The sequence below is a fragment of the Schistosoma mansoni genome, assembly GCF_000237925.1.
Source record: "Schistosoma mansoni, WGS project CABG00000000 data, supercontig 0196, strain Puerto Rico, whole genome shotgun sequence".
In the NCBI taxonomy this organism is placed as follows: domain Eukaryota; kingdom Metazoa; phylum Platyhelminthes; class Trematoda; order Strigeidida; family Schistosomatidae; genus Schistosoma; species Schistosoma mansoni.
The window spans coordinates 388,493-410,912 of NW_017386073.1; the positions used below are offsets into that span (position 1 = coordinate 388,493).

At 33.8% G+C, this 22,420-nt stretch overlaps 1 protein-coding gene across 1 annotated transcript in view; it reads right to left on the bottom strand.

Moving 5' to 3' along the window:
* The window catches only part of Smp_169150 (transient receptor potential channel,putative), a gene marked incomplete at both ends in the record, with an annotated part of 100,970 nt that extends 79,058 nt beyond the window's left edge, over window positions 1-21,912 (bottom strand). The window contains 2 exons of the mRNA XM_018793843.1: window positions 18,100-18,756; window positions 21,853-21,912. Of these exons, the coding sequence (XP_018647121.1) occupies window positions 18,100-18,756; window positions 21,853-21,912 (717 nt within the window). The remainder of the gene's footprint in view (window positions 1-18,099; window positions 18,757-21,852) is intronic.
* Window positions 21,913-22,420: the final 508 nt, after the last annotated feature.

Sequence of the window (22,420 nt, forward strand, 5' to 3'; positions counted from 1 at the left end):
ACTTTAGTTCGTATTTTAATTAAATTATTAGAAAACACCAACTGATAAAAAATAGTTTGACTTGATGTTATTGAAAAATAATTATGATATGCTATTACCAAAGATCAAAGTTTGTTTATTTTTACTAAAAGATTGGTTCTTGAATGTTTCTAGAATCACTGAAGTTAAAAAAGCCTTTAATTAAAACAAAATTCAAAATAATTAATTCCAACTTATAGGCTATTTATATATCTCGAGGTTTTCATGAAAAGATGGTGAATCTTCCTAAGGTTTTCATCTCAAATTAGTCGATTAAACAATTGCTGAAATAAATCTCGTTTTTGTAAGTGTTGATCATTATTGGGACTTATTTGTTTGATAATTTGACCTTAACTAATTTTAAGTTAATTTTGGTATTGTTTGAATTCACTTCTGATCAAGTTTCTGAATTTACATACAGTTGTAATTTAATGAACGAGAACACCTTTGGGGACGACCGATTGCATATTTACACTAAATTACAGAATACCTTGGTAAAATATGAGAATCATATATTGAATACATCAATTTGCGTTCACATTCTTTATGATTCCTTTTTATTCTCAATTCCTTCCTATTTCCCTTTCTATGTATTTGATGATTCTAATTTTGCATGGACACTGATAATTCAGAAACAATATTTCAGCCTTCAACTTGCACTTTCCTTTTTTCATTTTTATAAAAACAAATTCAACAGGTAATATTAACTCAATCCGACGCATACGTCCATACACACACAATTCATTCAGCTATTCATTTTATATTCGTGAATTTTTCACATTTAACTGTTTTATTTTATCCTATTTACTAAAGTCAACATCTGAAAATGATTGGATAAGTACAGTATAGATTTGCTTTGATTTGATTGTTAAAGGCTATTTATTTCATCGATGATTTTGCTTGTTACCCTGATGAAGTTCAGACAAGTTTGCTGGACGAAACGTTGAAATTATTTATATTTCAGTCGCTGAGATTATTTCAAATATGACTTTCGCATATAATAATTTCTAATTCGTACAACCAGTTGTTTTCTATGCGCGTGTTTTTTCAACATGAAAATAGACATCAGTTTTCTCTATCTGAATATAATTTCGGTTTTTCTTTTGAAGAACTAACTCAAATTCACCAATTAAGATCAAACCTTATTTACAGATACATTAATTCTCGTAATTTTAGATTGTTTGCAAAAAGCGAGAAGTCATCATAATTAACTGCATGTATATTGATATCAGTAAAAAACATTCGCTGACATGTCGAGGCTGTTAAAATAATAGTGAGCTTCGGTTAGACTGTTTTCAAAAGTGCTTATATCAGTCTTATTATTAAAGGATTATCCACGGATATTGTATCATTTATCTGAGAAAATCAAGGTCAATAATTATGTTTCTAAACAGTCTATCTAACAGCTTTGTAATAATTAATAATTTTTACTCGCATATCAATAAATTTATGTGGTGTTTCCCAGTAGATTAATTGTTATCGTTTTAATTATAGTGATGAATCAGGGAATCAAGACAACAAATAATAACGGGTCAAATCTAAAACAACTGATTTTATAGCTTCACCTGAAGGATGTGTAAATTAAACAGCCACACAATAGTGTTAATATTCATAGTTATTTGAGGCTTATAAATATTCATCTGAAATGCACTTTCAAAGTTAAATCTGAGAAGAAAAGTTGATCATCTGTTAGTAATAATAATATTTCACCAACATAGATTCTATTTTTTGGGCCCTATTAATAAAATAATAATAATTAAAATACATGCTTAAATAGACATAATCATCAATTATTTTTATCTTAGAAAGACAAACGATAAAAAAGTGTCAATCCTTTAATGAAATGCCTTAGCATTGCTTATCTAAAACATTGATTTTCTAAATTTTTAAGTATATAAAGACTACTACTATCACTAAGTTAAAGTAAGTATAGAGATAATGGGATGGTTTGACTTTTTACTTCGAAATATGGCTCACGTTAATCAGTTATTTTCATTGAGATCACAGAATGGTCAATCATTATCAACCGTCACTGAAAACCGGGAAGCACTGGACGGTCGTTCTGTCCTAGAACCGGGCGCCTCATCGATGTGCATCCGCAATCCTACACGCCGGAATCGAATCTATGAGCTTCGGTCTCGCGAGTGAACGCCTAACCTCTAGACCACTGATTCTCTATCAAACAGCGGTAAATTCTGACATCAAACAATCCACAGCACGTGACTAAATACAAGATTAAGCTTAACACTCTGAGGTGAAAAGCACGATACCTTTAGGCTACTGAGTTGTGAACAAATGATAGTCAGCTTACAATATTGCGTTATTTCTATTTAAATTAGACATTAATACAGCTGGATGTCAGGTCAGTGGACCTGCGTTCGATTCCCATGTGTGGAGTTACGGATGTGCAGTGCTGAGCATTCCGATACCAGAACGAAATGGTCGTCTATTACTTCCAGGTTTTCAATGTTGGTCTGAATTAGTTCGGTTGATGATTTTAATGAAAGACCATTCAATATCACTGTCAATATCAGTGAAACCAAACACTGAGTTTCCCTATGATCTCTTTTGATCAACTTTGAGAAGAAATAACAAAACTGCATGATTGGTAAAGTTCATGCATGTTGGGAATGAGACAAGTATTACTAGTGACAGTGTATGCTATTCACTGAAAATCATAAGTGAACTGATGTAAGAGATGTAGAGCATCATTAGTCCAAAAGTTTAGATATCCGTATTTTAACTGCTACTGTGGTGTGGTCTACTTATATCTATATAAGTAGTATATGGTGTGAGTCCGACATAGAATGTATTTTGGCAGAAGACTGATGAGGAAAGAACTGAAATGAAACGCAAACGTCTGGAAAATGCATGAGCAATGGAATAAGAGAAGAAACAGTGAAGATTGAAACAATTGGTTGTTAATTTGCAAATTGACTGTTCATTGTTTGGTAATCAGAATTTATTGAGATAGTCTGTAATCTTTGCTTAAATACATTCGATTGTCCCCAACCAGTGTTTTGTTCATTACACTACCGGTTTTATGAGTTCGTATTACTGAGAAGTCCCTTGGGTGTTTAGCTGTAGTCACATTCCAACTAATCTTTGTAAAACAAATTATTGTCTGAACAAATTTACATTTTGGTGATTATTTTTACCTAATACGGAACACTGATCATACGACTGATTTCATCTAGTCGTGTTTTTCTTATTTAAAATACTTACTACAAAAATGTTCAACATCATTTAACCAATATATATTCCTGTTATGAAAATCAAACTAAAGTTTTTACTTCTCCAAATGTTATAGATTATAAAATAAACAGTAATTTGTCTAAGGAAAGAAACAAACATACTTGATTCTCGTCATCTTATCACCTTTTTTTATTTATTTGTCAGTTTCTTACTTTCATTCTGTTTACATAGATTTTCTATTATTTATTCAGCTGTAGATGAACAATTGTATATTTTTACGAAGATAAAAATAGAAATCTATATAGTCGAATTTAGTATCAATTTATAATTTTTATGAAAAAAACCTTGTTGATTGTTAATATGAAAAGTAAAAAAAATTATGGAAAATATATTTACTTATTTATTTTTCATGATATATTTATTATGTACAAAACAATAAAATATACTTACTAGTGAATTATAATAGATAAATGCCCAATGAAGTGATTACTAAATAAGGTGATATAGTCGTGGATGTGCACTGTGGAGAAGTCCTCATGTTGGGACAAAATAGCTGTCCAACACTTACACATTCTAAACGATTACGTAACCTTGATCAGTTATTAATTTCAGCACAAATGGGAAAACTTCCATAAATCCAACAGTAAAACAGTGAAACAATAATTTTTGACGAACACTCGTTTCATTGTAATCATTAGGACTTGTAAACCATTGATAGAAATTATCAGGTTTATTCATGCCTGATCAGTTTTATATTTCTTACTTTCTTATAACACCCTACAATTATGATTATTCAGTCAAACAGATCTAGTGAAAGAACAGAACTAAGTCTTTAATTAGTGGAAATTATTTCAGTTTTGACACAGGATTGAATGGTGAATCAGCTTCAGAGTCTCGTTTTCTATTTACAAACGAATTCAAAAGTAAGCAGCATGGTTGCCAACTTCGATCAATAAAACACTTATCATCTATGATAATTATTTAACCTTTGATTCGGTTGAATTCTATAAGTAATGAATGGTCACTATAAATAAATATATATATATATATATATATATATATATATATGTATTACTAAGATCAATCTGTAGTTCTTAACATGTTATCAGCTTTCCTGGAATATATGAAGTAACAAAGATATAGTCTTTGTAGTTTTCAAAACGAGAAAAATAACATGATTCACTATGTTACTAAACAGTTTTATTTATTATTTATTTAATCGCATATATATTGGTACAAAGGTCACCGGATACGTATGCGCCACACAAATAATGAGAATGGGAGGAGAAGGAAGAAGATGTGTATATATAAAAGAAGGAAAAGAAAGAGAAGAGTAATGATGGGGGGAACTGAAATGTACAACCAGAAGAACTCTTAGTTAAGAAAGTTATAGTCATTCTTTATGAGGAAAGTAAAAGAAGGTTACAGCAGGCTTTCCACTGGCTTCTATTCTGAGCCATATCTGATAACGTCTCTAGCCACTGTGTTGTACCATCTCTCGGACCCCGGCCAGGGAGTCGTGAAGGACCGACAGAAGCTAGCCCTTTACAGCTTTCTTTCATACCACGACACCATGTCATACACTGACCTCCTCTCCGCTTTTTCCAACCAGTCTCAGAGTCGGCAAATAATGCACGACGTGGAATTCTTTGGGACGACATTCGTAAAACATGTCCAAGCCACCGAAGTCGGTGTTTCAAGATGGTGACACCAATTGAATTATCGTCTCTGCGCCCAAACACACGATGCCGAACATCTGCATTACTAACATGGTATTGCCACTGTATGTCAGCAATCCTTCGGAGACAACGATGATCGAACACAGAGAGTCGTCTAACATCCTCAACTCGGAGAGGCCAGGCTCCACAAGCATAGAGTAAAACTGCTCTCACCGACGCGTTGTAGATCCGACCTTTTACAGCCAGACTAACATCACGAAGGCGCCAAAGGTGGCTCATATCGGCATAAGCCGCTCTGGCATCCATTATACGTGCATCAATCTCATCACTCACGCCACCACCACCACTTACGTAGCTACCTAGATACACGAACTTCTCAACTACTTCAATCTGCTCACCATCCAGGGTGAGTACAGGATGAGAATCCTGCCAGTTTTGTGGGAGTACTTTGCACTTGGAGGGTGCAAAGCACATGCCGTACCTGCGGACACTGATTGCCAACTGATTAAGTGCGGATTGCATGCCTTGGACATTATCGCACAGTAAGATAATATCATCCGCATACTCGAGGTCGAGAAGTCGTTCTCCAGGCAGCAGATCCACACCGCCATTACTTACATCCATCAGAGCTGTTTCCAGGATGTCGTCAATGGCAAAGTTGAAGAGGAATGGTGAGATTGGGCAACCCTGCCTAACCCCACTGCTCGAATGGAACAAGGGAGAAAGGTGGTTGTATGCCCTCACTCTGCCTGAGGTGTTCGTATACAGGGCCTTTAAGATGTTAATAAACTTCTCAGGCACACCTTTCTTTAATAGACAATCGCAGAGAACAGTCCTGTCCAACGAATCGAAGGCAGCCCTGATATCAAGAAACACTACGATTGTTGGCCTGCGATAAGTATGACGGTGTTCTAACATTTGGCGGAGGGTGAAGATATGATCAGTACATCCTCGACCAGAACGAAAACCAGCCTGCTCCTCGCGAGTCAATCTTTCTCGAGTTTTAAACAACCTACGAAGAATGACAGAAGCCAATAGTTGGGACGCAATCGGAAGTAGACTTATCCCCCGATAGTTGTTACAGGAACAACGTGAACCCTTTTTAAAGATAGGGACGACTATCGACTCATTCCATGATGTTGGAACACTTTCTTGCTCCCAAACCTTTGTAAATAACACAGTCAATTCCTTAGTCAGAAAGTCGCCACCATCTTTAAAAAGAGCCGGATGTAAGTCATCTGGGCCCGGTGATTTGTAGCGTTTCAAGAGTTAGAGTTCCTCGCGGACTTCCGCCTCGTTTGGTGGATCAGTCGTCACCGGCCATGGAGGGCAGGACAATCTGGTCGATATTGCCGGAGCAGCAGGTCAGTTGAAATGCCCTTCAAAGAATTCTGCCGATCGTCCAAGACGTCGAGAGATGTTAGTGATTGGCATCCCGTCATCCTCGTAGATTGTTTCAGTCACACCAGACTTCTTGCTGCCAGTGGCTCGGATGAGTTGGAAGAGCTTCCGGCAGTTACCAGATGCAGCTGCTGCTTCCATCTCATTAGCACGCTCCGACCACCAGGCTTCTCGGTCCTCACGCAAGCTTTGCCCAATTTCATTACGTAACAGCCTTCGTTTGTGGTCATTTTCACAGTCATTCGGAGTAGACCGACGGGTTTCCATTAGTTGTAAGGAGCCAGAAGAAACCCAGTGCTTATAAGCGGGACGTTTCGCGAAGCCGCAAGCGGCTTTACTCGCCATTTTCATGGCGTCACGAAGTTACAACCAATGCTCACCTATACTTTTCGGTGGTATGGTAGCTAGCCTAGAAGCTAGCTCCGCTCGATATTTACTTGCAACAGAAGTTGCAGCCAGTTTACTAACATCGATCCGTTGATGGCAGTCAATCCTTCGGCCACTGAAAAGTAAGGTGAGATTGGCGCAGACCAGGGCATGATCAGACTCCAGATGGGTACTTCAAAAGGAGCGGCAGTCTTGTACACAACCACACCGGGCGTAGCTGATCGCGATGTGATCAATCTGAGTCCAGGTTTGAGATGCAGAGGGAGGACGCCAGGTGGCACATCGGAGATGACTGTGCCAGAAGTTAGTGCTAGCCAGAAACAGGTTGTGGTCTGTGCACAGTTGCAGCAAACGGTCCCCGTTATCTGTCCTGCGACCAACAAATCCGGATCGGCCACCTAAATGACTCTCTTCTGTGCCTAGATGCCCGACCTGTGCATTCAAGTCTCCGGCTAGTACTACAATATCTGTGGAGAGCAGTTTCTGGAGAAGAACTGTTAACTGGTGGTAAAACTCATCCTTGATTGCATCCGGGCTGCAATCTGTCGGGGCATAGGCGTAAATGACGAAAAGACACCGTTTCTCACGCCGATTTCTTCTCACTTTGATGGAACTTTCTAATCTAACAGCACGTAACCGACTGTTAACGGGGATCCAGTCGATTAGTGCTGCCTCAGCTCTAGCGCTCAGTGCGACACCAACGCTAGCAATACCAGACGAAGATGCCACAGGGTCCCCGGATAAGCGCACGTGAAACAAGCTTTTTGAGGCGATAGATGGAGAGCGAATTTGTAGTACTTCACAAGTCTTGAATACGGGTTTCGGATAGACAACAAACATCAACAATAAGACTTTCTAAAGACAAAGCGAGCCCCATCTGTTGTCTGATCTGCATTAGTGTGCGAACGTTGAAGGAAGCCAGCTTGAACGGCGTACGTGGTTTCAGAAAGACTGCTTCAGTATTCGTAATCGGTGGAAGCATTCACTTTCTACAAGACAACGATTAGAGATCGTTTAGACAGGACAGAGTTTCCACCATGGGCGAGCTGCTGCATAAGTTGAAAAGTAAGGGTACACAAATTGGGGATAAAAGGGGGTGAATTAGCGATATCGTAAATAATAATAATAATAATATGAGCGAGAATAGAATTGTCAGTTGAATGTGTCATTTCATTTATTTGCGTGAGGGCTGTGATACTGCCCGGGTGCCCAAACCGAAGCAGGTGGTTTCCTTAGGGGGCCACACTTCGAGCCTTCGACCTAGAGGTCTAACCCACAAGGCAGTGGAGCATCGTGAGGAGATGCAGTCCCATGGTAACCGGTGACCAATAATTGGTTCATACGCCGTTTGTTCCTTCAGGATACGGGAGCCCATGTGCACCATTGGTTTGGAATCAGGGTTTTCCAACTCCCCTAGGTGGACTATCCGTGTCCACCAACCCGGTTAAAGCACCGGACATTCGCTTTTCGTCCTCTCACTTTCGTAAACAACAGTAATGTCACGAGAAGGCAATGAGTAGGACATCCCTGGCAGAGGCTATATACGCGTGGCCATGTGAGAGCATTTGGAGAGGGAGAGCGGACTCTCCCCACTCTCGGCCGTACCAGGTCATTTGGGGTAAATGTACCTTATTCAATTTGTATTGTTTTTTGAATCTCCTGACAATTAAAAGAACCCATTGTTTCATTGAATAAAAGTAAAGGGAATTCAGCGAAGAAAATTTTCTTTTCGACGAAATTATTTACTCAAGCTGTACATTCGTTATTAATAGTTATATGGAAAATATATGCTGTAGAAGGATAAAAAAGATTGCGCCATGAATTGAATCGAGACTTATTATCAAATGACGTTACGCAATAATCAAGGGGTAAGGAAGGAATATAAGAAGGGAAATAATTTACGGGTCAGATAATTGACCAGTTGATAGCATGGAAGATAAACGACAAATATAAAAGTCATAACAATAAAAAACTGAATAATGATCACGGAAACTTGTATAAGATAATAATAACTCATTACATTTTAAAATTACAAAACGCCAATTTAAAAAATTAATAATAATCAAACGGAAATGAAAAAAAGGAAAAAAGATATACCATTAAGGGGAACTCAGGCCAAGAAAGGATGAAAGGTTGGATGCAAATTGCGGGTTTGAGTCGGTGGATTGCCATTGCCTCAGCAGATATTGATTCGACTTCCTTTCCATTCAATTCCTTTGACTGTGTAGATTACTTTATAAGAAGACTCCTTTGGAGCGATGTATTCACACTTGATTAAATGCCCCTATATTGAAATGGTAATTGTTTCGCATTCTCCTTCTAAAAGCTATGCCGAGTAGTGTTCTGAGATGCGTTCGGAAAGTGATAGCGTTGTGAGGTCAATGTACCCTGCCCCATATTAGCAAGTAAATTTATAGATGCACATTGATGTGGCCCAAAGCGAAAGTTCATCCTTAACACATCCATGAATGGTAGGTCGGCTTGAGAAAACGATTGGGAGCATAGATGAGTAGAACGTTCTATTCAGCGAATTTGAAATCCGTTTAATTAAGATTTTAGCAACCGTATTTCATATAAATTCAGTATTCATCAAAACAGTTTTCTTTTGTACTGTCGGTACTTTTTCAGGATGATATCTATGTGTTAAGTTGCCATTGACGAGTCTAGGTGGATAACCATTCCTAATAAGAGTCTGTCGAAATAAACAACCAGTGATATATAATACATTGCTAAATTCATATGGTCTTCTAAAAAAAATTACTACTTTACCACATAGCGTGTGTACAATTAGTTATATTTTCCAAAATTATTAGTTTTATCACAATTTTTTAAAAATTGTTACAATAATAAACGAGTGAATTCTCGACAGCTATTCATTAATTATTAATAAAAATAAACAGTCCAATTTTTTTGTGAGCTTATGGATAGTTTTGCACTTTATTATTATGAACAAACTAAGACACCATTATTGACAGTATTTTCATTTTTGTTGTGCTCGCCAACATTGATGTAACTCTGTATACTAATACATTTTATATCAACAACGTGCATGTCATATTGTGTAGTTTATATACATCTATCGATAAAGAAGAAAATTGTTTATCTTACTGTAAAGTGTCATTGCATATCCTTTTTTACGTTCGCTTCGCTGTTTAATTTTCGCATGCATGTATTATATTCTTCTCGCACTTTTATTACATCCCAGTCTTACCTTCGGACACTCTGGGGGTAGCTATGAGCAGTTAGTCACGATAAACTTGTTATGTAATTAGTTTTTGATACTATTTGCATTTCTTTTGTTAATTCACATAATTTGTACACTTACTACCAACGACTGTAAAAGTTGTTCAAAATTGTATGACCTTGAATAACTCCTCTTCCGTTTTTGAATGCTCCATAGCATGACACAAAAATACACTTCTACACACACGACACCCGTTCTTAATTGTCTGTTGTGTAATAACTGAACTCTAAACTATTTCTTATCAATAATTATAGACTAGATATGTACATCAATTATATAATTCTTCTGGATATACTGCTCGGATTATAATAATCTTTATTCGAATTATTAATTACCTACAATTGTGGTTGATTATAACAAATGCTAATCGAACACGACAAGTCCTGACAATTTAAGTAACGTCCAATAAATTTGTACTTGTGTCTATAAACTATATTTAATACAGTAATACATTGATTTTCGGACGTAATAACTTTATTATCATTTTTGAGTTAATATAACTTTTGGTCCACCACTGATCTACATGGAAAACTTGCACAAGATTCAAGAAAGGAAGAACAAGAAGACAGCAATTAAAAACAGACAAACTAGAACAGAGCAAGTCAAGGCACGAGCTAGATACAACGAAACAAACAAGCAAGTGAAGAAGAGAATTACAGCCGATAAACAGAAATATGTAGAAGACCTAGCAACGACAATGGAAAAAGCTCCAAGAGAAGGAAATATGAAACAACTATATGACACGACGAAGAAGCTGGTAGGGAAATATATTAAGCCAGACAGACTGGTCAAAGGCAAGGAAGGCAAGCCAATCATTGGGATTCATGAACAAACAAACAGGTGGCTAGAACACTTTGAGTAACTCTTGAATGAACCAGCCCCACTGAACCAATCGAACATCGAAGCAGCACACACAGACCTTCTTATAGATGTCACTACTCCACCGACGACTGACGAAGTCAGGATGGCCACCAGACAAATCACAAGCGGGAAAGCAGAAGGACCTGAGAACATACCACCTGAAGCACTGAAGTCAGACATAGAAGCAACTGCAAACATGCTCCATGTTCTGTTCAGGAAGATTTGGAAGGGAGAATAAGTGCCACTGACAAACTGGAAAGAAGGACACTTCATCGAGATACAGTGACTGGGTGAAGTAAGTGCTAAAATGGACAAGATATTAGGTTTTCAAAGCAAGAGATACCAGGTTCGAGTCGCCATGCTAACAATAAAAAGGTACATTGAGCTAACGTGTCTGAAATAAAGTAACACGCACATTGTGCGTTTTACTGTTAGTCACAACCATAACGTTACTTGAAAATATTACATTTTTTATCTAAAACAAAATAATTTAAGTTGGTAGTTACTCTGGTAAATGCATCTTTTATATTTTCTTGTGATTTCACTTCAAGTTCAAGTCTCTTGTTTTGTGAATATATGGAAAACATTTACAATTCAATTTTCTACGCATATAGTTATAAGCATACAGATATAACAGAGCACACAATTCAGAGTTGCAAATTTATGTTCTTCAATGAACAAATCATCCTTACTTGTCAGTAATATACTACTATCCACTAATCAGTAGTTATTGAGTTTAAAATTTTTCACTTGAATACTTTGTTAAAGTCATCAAAAGCTTATCACACTAAATAAAACACTGATGAAATTTTAGTAGTAATGTTATGATAACAGTATTAATTATCATTAGTTGGCTTATATCGGTGAAATTTTGACAAACAATTACTTTCTATAATTTATATTTTATTAGTAATGTCAATAATTAAATTATTGTTAAATAATTATTTTTCTCAGAAAAAAAACTAGTCAGATGAGCAAATAAATAAATTATTTAATTAATGATTGATATTTAGTTTTGCTAAATGTATCTTCTTTTGTCCTCATTTTGTTCAGTGACGTATTATAAACCTCTTTCTGTGATTGACTGAATCACACACATCTACCCATCGTTTAATTACCTATTATCATATATATATATATATATATATATATATATATATATACAGCTTGACATCTATTATTTTATATTATTTCATACTTTTCTTATTTTCGGTCAATCATGTCCCATTCTCTTCTCAATGATAAAACAATTAAAAAATTCATTTACATTATGAATGTCAGTGACAATAATTCTTTTTCTACAATAGAAAAAAAGCAATTACGCAACTAATATTTCACTTTACATTTTTATTTAAATGTTATTATTAATATTTCTAGTTTATACAGTTCGTATTAAGTTATTAACAGGAAAACTTCCTTTCGTCACTATTTTACCTTTTTTAGTTTCTAATTTTGTACAATTCGAGGTTCATTAAATTCTTCAATATAACGTATAATAAATTTGTTGGTTCTATCTGATAGCAGCCATCCAAACTATTAGCCTTATTGGAATTTTCCCATGAAATAATTAAGCAAACAGTAATTTTCATTTGTTTTTGAGTCAACTCCCAACATTTTGTGTTGCAGACTGGTTTAAGTTGACTAAAATTCTGATTATGTGAATAGGTCAATTTACTGCAATGCTCACATACCCCTAGTTATATTGAAGCTACAATTATCTAAAAAAAATTAGTTTATTTTACTATGAATTGTAAAACTTAAGAGATGATTCATCATTTTTTATCTAGGCTTTTTCCGTTGTTTTACACATTGGACTGACTAATACTATAAAAATGATAAATTTCCTTTTATAACGTTGACCATTTCTCAATTGTTGTGAAAAAAGTGACCGAAAATTCATTTTCACTTCACTTGAATATCTTTATTCTAAATAATATACAAATGTGATTTCGTTTCGAACTAATAACCTTATGAACTTGAGGTCATAGATAACATCAGTTTACCAAAAGTTTTATTTCTACCAGGATTCACTGTTAACCAGTGAATTATAGGGAGTACTGGAAGCTATATTTTAACAGTGTTGTAAATCTGTCTCTACCCCGGTAATATTAGGTATCATTATTACCTAAACTGAAGTATCGTATTTGATATATCTATTTAATATATTTCATTTCAAAATGTTGTAATTTATTCTTTTAAAGATTATTATTTGTGACTACAATTTAGCCAAACTTGTCAGTCAGTCGGTTACGATATTGGAGTACAGAAATGTAGATTTGACTAATTGTAATAGGCGGTAGATAAGATTTGTTGATCAAGGAGATGATTTCGTTAGAATTTCGTTCTCACTTTTTTGAACAACACCATTTACAAAAATTGTGGACAGAAGTGGGCTCGCTTGTTATTTATTGAAATCGATCTAATTCACCAACCAAGCGTGAAAATTTTGAACAAATGCAGGAACACGGCCAACTGAGGGCCGATAGAACCAATATGCGACCAAAGTTCACGACATTCAGCCAAGGTCAGGGTCGAGAGAACAGGCTAGTGGTTATATATATAGAAATTCCAATAGCTCACTTCTACCGGACATATTTCGATAATTATTTCATCCAGAAGAACTGAGAAAGTTTCATAATTAAGTCACTCAAATCAAAGAAAGAAACCCTACCTTAGTAAATATTATTTCCTTTCAAACCCCTGGTAATATCTAGCAGTAACTGTCCCATAAAATGGTAGCTGATATCTCTCAGTTTGTACACAATATTTAAGTAAAAAAAATGAAAAAGCTTATATTGGACACAAATATAACAATAATGGTTTCCACATTGATGTAGTTTGTGAATGGGAGAGTTGAAAATTAATTGGACCAAAGTTATTATTTATTTGATAGTTTTATTCATGTTTGAATTGGACGAGAATTAAAGACAAGATTTGTCAGGATCATATATACATTAACGTAAAATGCCTAGAATAATCTGATTATGTAGAGAGAATTCAGCAAAGAAAATTTTCCTTTCGATGAAATAATTTGTTTATACTGTACATTCGTATTTACATTTTTTTGACAAATATATGCATCTATAGAGGGATAGAAAAGATTACATCATAAAGTGATCCGAGATTTCAAATGTCAAAGGAAGGTTGTGTAATAATCAATAGATTAGCGAATAATGGGAGGATCAAAATAATTAACGGGTCAGAAAGATGAGAGTTAATTGTCTACTTAACAGATATGAAGAAAAAAAAGAAAAACCTAGTTTATAATAACCTTTTGAATAATAGTCATGAAAAATTGCTAGAGAAGAACAAATTACTAATGAAAATAAAAGCAAGGCCCAAACATACCGGAGAAGCAAATCAGGGTCAAGGAAGAATGAGGGGTTGGAAGCATCGTTTTTTGTGCACAGAATCCATGCAAAATCTACAACTTTAGTAAATGATTTCGTCGAAAAGAAGATTTTCTTCACTGAATTCTCTGTATTTTTATTCATCAACTAAACGGTAAACTTTAAATAATCTGATCATGTATTAAGGTCAACTGGGAATATAAAAAAACAACAAGGATAATTACAAAGTAAACATTACACACATCAATATTAATTTTAAAAAACGAAAATCAGTGGTACCAGAGTAGATTTATTGGAAGTTTGAATTGATTTTGGAATACACAAGGGAGGTTTCGAAATTCATATCTCTAGGGTTTGAATAAATTTAAGCATTCACCTCTGTCCACACCTTTACACTTGTATAAATGAGTTTTTAGAATAAATCTATGATCAATTTTTAATAATCGTTTAGAAATGGATGGGGACAAATATTTATCATCTTTGTTTATTGGGTTAGTGAAATCCTTTTGTCAGGCTGCCACTTATTTCCACATTATACCACACCTAATTGAATATCATGACTACTCATGCATATGTTTTTGTCATTACACACATACATGCACGTAAATCGACAAATACAATTTGGTGTGACTTTACAGTTCAGCCGCTATTCGAGATTTCGATGAAATTTGTATTTTGTATTATGAATTATAAATATCGTGGCTTTTCAGTGAGGTCTACTAACCGTTGTTTTAAACTTCTATTTCAACGTAAGGAAAAGGTGATTAAGACTTTCCGTTGAAGTGAAAAAGGGTAGCGATTCTCAGTAATGCTTGAAGCATCCACCGATTTTCGTATTTTGTATGGTATCCAATCTGCATCAATGTTTAATTGTACGGTTTCTCATTACTCAATATATCTTTTACTCAAATACAGTTGAACCTATCAAGTTGATCCTTTTATTAAATCGTATTTCCTAATGAACATTACAGAAATCGTCTAAATGAGATTGAGGTGAGTCAGTATAGAATACTTATTGTGTGTCCAAATTCTTCCGAATAATAAATATTTCGAAGATATGTCACTGTCTTAGTGAAAAAAATGCTTCGAAACAATATGTAGTATTTACACCGTTAGAAATATCACACAAATAACTGATCAGCTTAGGTAAACCTTACGAAAAAAGTTGCATGGATTATATATATTAAGATATGGTGGTTTTGCCGGAATTATGCAAAATTTAGATACGTGTCACCGGTACATTGATACAATCCAATATATAAGATTTTTAATTTTGTAAATTTTGGACAGTTCATTGTGACTTTAAAAGCATGATTAAATGCTAATATTGAGACAATTCTCTCACGATACATACGTACGAATCGAGACTGATCAGTTACTTACCTTAACATCACCAAAAGGAAAATACAATTGTCTTCTAAATCAATCTATCCTATTTACTATAGTGTTTTCTCAAAATCATTACCATTGAAATAAAAAAACGAAGCTATTATCGGTATTGATCATTGAACATTCTTCCTTGAAGTGTATAAAACATCATATGATTTTGGTAGCAATTAGTTAAGAAAACTATAAACAGAATGACATTACGCCACATATTTATAGACGTGTAAAAAATTTAAGCAAGATTGTTATTATTATTACTCTAAAAGTTGTTAAAAAGGAAAAAAACTGATTAGTGTTATAATTCCTTTCCTTTTATCATATTATTAACAAATGACAGATAGTTGTAGTAAAGTACACAAGGTTAATCTAACGATTAATAGCAACGTTAATTAACCATGGTAGATGTTGTTTTTATAGTTTATTCTCTTAAATCAACATATGGTTCAATGGCAATACACTGGCAATGAGTAAACGAACTATGTAGGGGTTTTGTGCTGCATTATTATTATCACTATTAAAAACGTAAATTTTCCTATGACATAATTTCATTTTAGGCACTAAAATTTAATAAATAATGTTGGACGTGTTGTGGAGATTGTTGAAGCTTAACGATTACATAACGAGCTGATCTCAGTTAAACATGCATTGAAAAACTAGAAGGAATTATTTTAAAGAGAGTAAGAACGAAGATTAGTGCAGAATAATATGAATTCATTTTATTTCGTTAGGTTCTCATCAGCTGCTTACAACTTTTACATACGAGGGTGATTAATGATAAGTATATGTAGCGAAGATTCCGATAGAGTTAATGGAGGATTAGACAGTAATTTTGTCTTAGTATGTGACTCCTCAAAAGTTAATATCTATTATCCGAACGATGATTAAAACCATGACATTTATGCTTCGCTGCAACCTCTCGGAATTTAGACCATTGAACCATTATCCGTTTATTTGCTTGTCTAAGTTCAATGGTTTCAAGAACTAAGAGTCTTGCGTTTTAATTTCTTGAGAGTTCGTAAATCAACGCTCCCGAGTAGTCTATAACTAGATCAAAGCAGATATCCTGTGCCTAATGGTTTTCAGTGGATGGGTTAATAAGGCTCAGTGCATGATGTAATTTATAAAATTTAAATTTTCATTTTCTATTTTAATAAAAATTTGTATGAGGGATTTATAAAATGATTAAGTCATTTAACAAGCGATAGATTAATTCAACGCTGTAATATATATTTCGATGAAACAATTCAGAGGATTAAGTATTCCTTGTACGGCTTATTACCTGAAAATTTGTACATAAAGCAAGAGATACACTGTCTTTATTTGGGTAACAGATCTATCGATCACATGTTATGACAGATATTAGATTAATCAGTTCAAAAAGTTTACGAGGAGTATTCGTGATAAACTACTTCAGAAGCTGTGGTAAGCAGGAATTATCACCTTCAAGAGTTATAAATTGTTCAACCAATAAAACGTTACAGCACATTGTAAGTACCTTCCTTTCGCTAGATAAATTTTCAACATTGTTCGATCATCTGGCCACATTGAGCTGGACGCACAATTTTCTTTTTTCTTTTGAAGTATAAAAACTTTTCTCAAAAAACAATAATTTACATTTCCAATTTTAGTAAATTTGTGATATTGTGCGATTTTTAATTTATATTATAGGTGAGTTAATGCCTCACTCTCTATTTTATTATCTCTAAAAACAACAGGCGCGTACCGGTACGTCAAGGAAGCTAGCCCAAGGTTAGTTCAGTCAGTTAAGGGATGAATAATGCTTTGACAATGAATTTGATTATAATATTCAGTGTTGTAGATTTAAATCTCATGAGAAGTATCATTTCACTTAATATTGCAATGACATTTTGATGATGGGTAACCATTAACTTGAAACCATAGGTGCAGGGACTCGTGCTAAGTGCCTTCGAATACTTAGGATATTATTGTATTTATTTAATTTATGAGGAATGACTCACGAAACTGATGTTGGACTTGCCTTTTCAAACAAATTTGACTCTGAGTTATTGGGAAAATAATATATATTTCCTATTCCAACAGATCATTTTCACAGATATACTTTGGTCGGGTCTTTTGTTTATAACACTAAGTTCTTTATCGAAATCTCAAAATATTTGATTAAATTACCAGTATACATTTTAAAAGATGAGGTTTTGTTGGGATTATTTAACATAAATTTTGTGTACGTCATAGACAGATATCAGCTGTAAAAAACCATAAATAATTGGATAGCTGATTAGACCCAAGGGATTAAATAGTGAATACTCATTAGCTTTGTGTCTTGACTTCACTTGTTCAATGGATTTGAAAATGTTGTCAGACGTTTAATGATCGACTAGTTTATACAGTATATGTGTTTATGAGTTGGCACTGTCAAAGAGTTAAACATGAAGATGAAATAGATGTCAAATACTTAATTATTCTTAAAGTTTCACAAATTTATATAAATCCATGAAATAGACTCACTTCAAAACAAATTATATATTTAATAGTTAGTTGAACTTCTACTTAAGAAATATTTGAAATTTTTCACACAATTGTTTGTGAATGTACTTACTTTGAATTCTTTTTCAATTTCTGCTAATTTCATCATTTCTTGACGTAGTTGAAAAGTTGTCATTATTGGATCAGGACTGCTTAATGCCATATAAGCTGGACTTGCTAAAGCACGATAAGCATTTAACCTAGAACGTGAACGTTTCAATGAATCATAATCTTGTCTAACTTGACAATCATTACATTGACATGATATTGAATGTGGTTTATCAATTGTATGATTACGTGATAAAAACATTTGCACCATCTCATGATTATTATAATGAGCTGATAGAATTAATGGTGTTATATCAGGTGAAAATTGACTTTTTTCTGTTGTACGAAAAAATGCATTTCTTGAATCCATTCGTTTAATTTGATCTTCACCAGCTTGATAATTTGGATGCTCAATAATAACGCGCACTAGTTTAGGGTGTCCTTTACTGATAGCATGTAGTAAAGCTTCTTCGATACATTCAAAATTTAATTTATCTAATAATAATTCCATTACTTCAGTATTTTCTGAATCGACAGCAAGGTGAAGTGCATTACGTCCCATATAATCAACACAATTTACGTTGAAATCAGCTGACTCATCAGTATCTTCTAATGACATACGAATGATACCAATATCACCTGTCGCCGCTGCATTCAAATAAACACGTTCTTCATCAGTCAACTACAATTAAATTATTAGAAATGAAGGCAAACCTGATAGGTTAGCAGAATCAGTCAAATTTATCAGTGAAATGAAGCAAGTAGTTGTGAATTTAATCACCAAATTTAATGATGTTTCACGGTCGACGTAAATCAAAGACACTGATAAAAGTCTGGACACTACTGATGAATATTAGAAAATCAATAAAAAGGTCTTAAAATCCAATCAGTTATCTCTTTTTTGTTTAAACTTTACAAGTACACGAGCTACATTGTTTGTAAGTAATTTTGTTAAAAACTCTTTTCATAACTATATTTTATACAAGTATTTAGGTGAAGAATCGATTTCGGTTTTTATTTTAATTTCTATTTATAAGTACTATATAGACATGATATTAATTTCCGCTTAACTGAATTCATCAGAAGTTACATATTCAAGCAAGTTCTTGTATATGACGAAACATTTATAAATTATGATATATTATCTAGTATATTATTTATTGAAAAATGTTGACTAACATCCAGAATTTTATTTTGTTGAGAAAGCCATTTTAATCATAGCTACTACTTATGTAATCCTAATCCGTTAAATACTTTTGATTTTTGGTATGTTACTACTGAATCGGAAATTTATATTACTTACTAATTAGGGAAGTTATTTTAAACATCCTTGAAAAATGTCTGTCTAATAAGCTTAGGAAATTAGCTACTAACTTTTCAATGAAATATATATGATGTTAAAAATCTATTATTATAGATATATTCATCATTAATCTTCAAAGCGCAATAACATAGAAAATCAGTATTAACGGTGGATTATTTTCAAACGGTTATGGTCAGTTATGTTAAATTGATATCTACAAACAACCAGGTATAAATGGTTAATCGAAACAAAATGTAATATAGGTCATTATTGAAAAGTTTAAAATCTTCCATTTGTTATGAATACTGCTTGAATTTCGGTCAGCTTCCGTCACTATATGTATGGATTGTTTCCACACACCCGAACTCTTTCTAATAGTGAAATAAACATCATACTAATTATAAAAGTGAGTAGTTATTTGAACTCAGTAGCTCAGTGGATAATATGCTTGGCTTTTGAAGTAGTAGTACTGGGTTGGCGTCCCTATGTGAACATCACTGATGGCGTCTACGTGTATCCAGTTGATAGGTCCGACAGAACAAAGTAGACATCCTAAATCTCACACATGGACGATTTCCATCTAGTCTATACAAGATTAAATGTAGTTTAAGATAGTTTCACTTCAAAAACTAAAAACAACTCAAGAATGTTTAAAAAGTAGAATAAAACTTCTCTAAGAAGCTGTGTTTCGCTAGTCTAAGATAAATCAAAAGTCAGGCAACGTGAACATGCATAGGAATTTTCTTCATTTTTCGTGTGTATTAACAATTTTTGTCTGTTTTATTATCATTCGTTTACTTAAATAATTAATAGGCCAATGGATTTATTTTTGTACTGTCATTTTACTTAAAAGCATTGAATACTTATAAATTTTGACTATATCGGCGAATGAAAAGGTCTGATAGAACAAAATCGATTACTTAGTTTATGGATATTGTTACGTATATTCTGTATTCTTGAAGGATTACATAAATATTTCACACACAACATATGATATATAAAAAACTCAGCTTGATTATACTTATCAACAATCCAATCAGGAAAGAATAATTTACTCATGATCAGATTGATAGGACATTTAAAACAGAGGTTTGAATTAATTTGCTATATTTTGTCAGATTAATTTTATGTGTAAATAGTAACCTGTAACAATCTAAGTGTTTGTGTAACATCACTCAGAACAGTAAAAAAATAGAGTGCATGAAAATTCATTGATATAGTTGTCTTGTTTGAATGTGATATTAAATCATCGTGCAATGTTTCTAATCCACTATTTACAGTTCTAATCATCACTCCGATGAACATACGTTGCCTATCAACACATAAAGATGGTAGTATGTCGCATAAAAAGTCAGGGAAAACATTAAAACGGCGAAATCGTCATAATATCAGATACTGTTTTACATTATTAGATACTAAATTTATTTAAATTATAGGAAATCGGAATAGATAATGGGTTATCGAAGAAATACACAGCGTTCTTATCGAACAAGCAAAGTGTATAGTGTATTTTTTCTAAGTCAGACGTCAAAGCTACCTTGAATGCATCAATAAAGAAAGTACTTCATTGAGTAACCTATGACCAAGTTCTTTTTCATAATGATGAAGTGTTGATTAGAAACTTCGACTGAATTTCCTGGTAAATCAATGAAACTAACGTTTAAGTGATTAATTATCAGAAGGGGTTTTGTGGAGATTTAGTATTTTTCATAGTTGAAAGCGTGAGTGAATTGAAGCTAGACCACCATAGAAAACCTAGAAACACTGGACGTTGTGAGTTAAGTTTACAAAATTTAAAAATCAAAGCCTTTCTAAAAACTTTGTTACGTATATAGCGAACTAGAACTCAGATGGGGAATACCAAATTATTTTTATAAAAAATTACAGCGTATCTTTGTAAAATACGCAAAACCATACATCAAATACTTCATTTGCACCTCTTTCATTGTCTCTTTCAAACTTCATCGTTCCTTCACTGCTGTTGTTATTACAGTTACTCTCTCTTTGCATTCCTGTTTTCTCTTCAATTCGATCTTCTCAACCATCTACTGCCAGACATTACACTTCTGAGTGGTGTTACATGTCACGTATGTCGACAGACATAAGAAGCTTACACCACAAGTATAATAAGAAATAATTCAAGATATGCATTCTAAATAAGTAGATGTATACAGTTATTAATTAATAAAGTGTGTCATTTTTCAGTAAATGAGATCATAATCACATAGAATTATGTTGTTACGCGAAGCCAGAATAAATTGTGTACTCCAAACTTATTTAAATCGATTGCTTATTTTGCCGTAGCAGCTAATCTCATGTTTGTTTATTCCTTTCAGTGATGATCGCATTCTAACTATCAAGCTGAAACGTGGCCGCTGGTCTACGTGACTGGCGGAATAATTTTATGATAACGTCTATACGACCTGGATTCTAATCCACCAGGTGAATTCAATCCCATCAAGACTTTTGGTTTACCGTACTAGAATTTTCAGATAGCACGGAACCTTGTTGAAAAATGTTTACCTTTGAGTACATCAAACTATTTAACACAAAATCATTGACTTTTGAAAAATCAACAGGTATATTCCGTCTTCCCAGATAAAGCGATGTATATGAATGCGTGTTCTCTTCGGGTCCCTCGTTTCATCACTTAATCTCTATAGTGATGCACCAGTAACTTACTTAAAACTATGTGGTTGCTACAAAGATCAATTTACTCAAGTTAGAAAAATAATATAACGGTGGCTTATAGTAATAAGAGCCTAATCTAAATAAGAACTTTCTGATCAAATGAATGCAAACTGAGGATTCAAACGGTTGTGTGGTATTACAGCTTTAAGTAATGGAAGTCTGTTATTACCCGCCAGCAAGTTATATCTACCAATCAAATAAACAATTCCACATACATGACCTTTGAATTGGTGAAAACCACGTGATTACATTCATTGCACTGGTTCAGATACATTCCTTAAAAAGAGCTAATATCCCAAATAACACTTGATTAAAACATGAATAACTCTGTCTGTTGCACTTCTAGAGACAC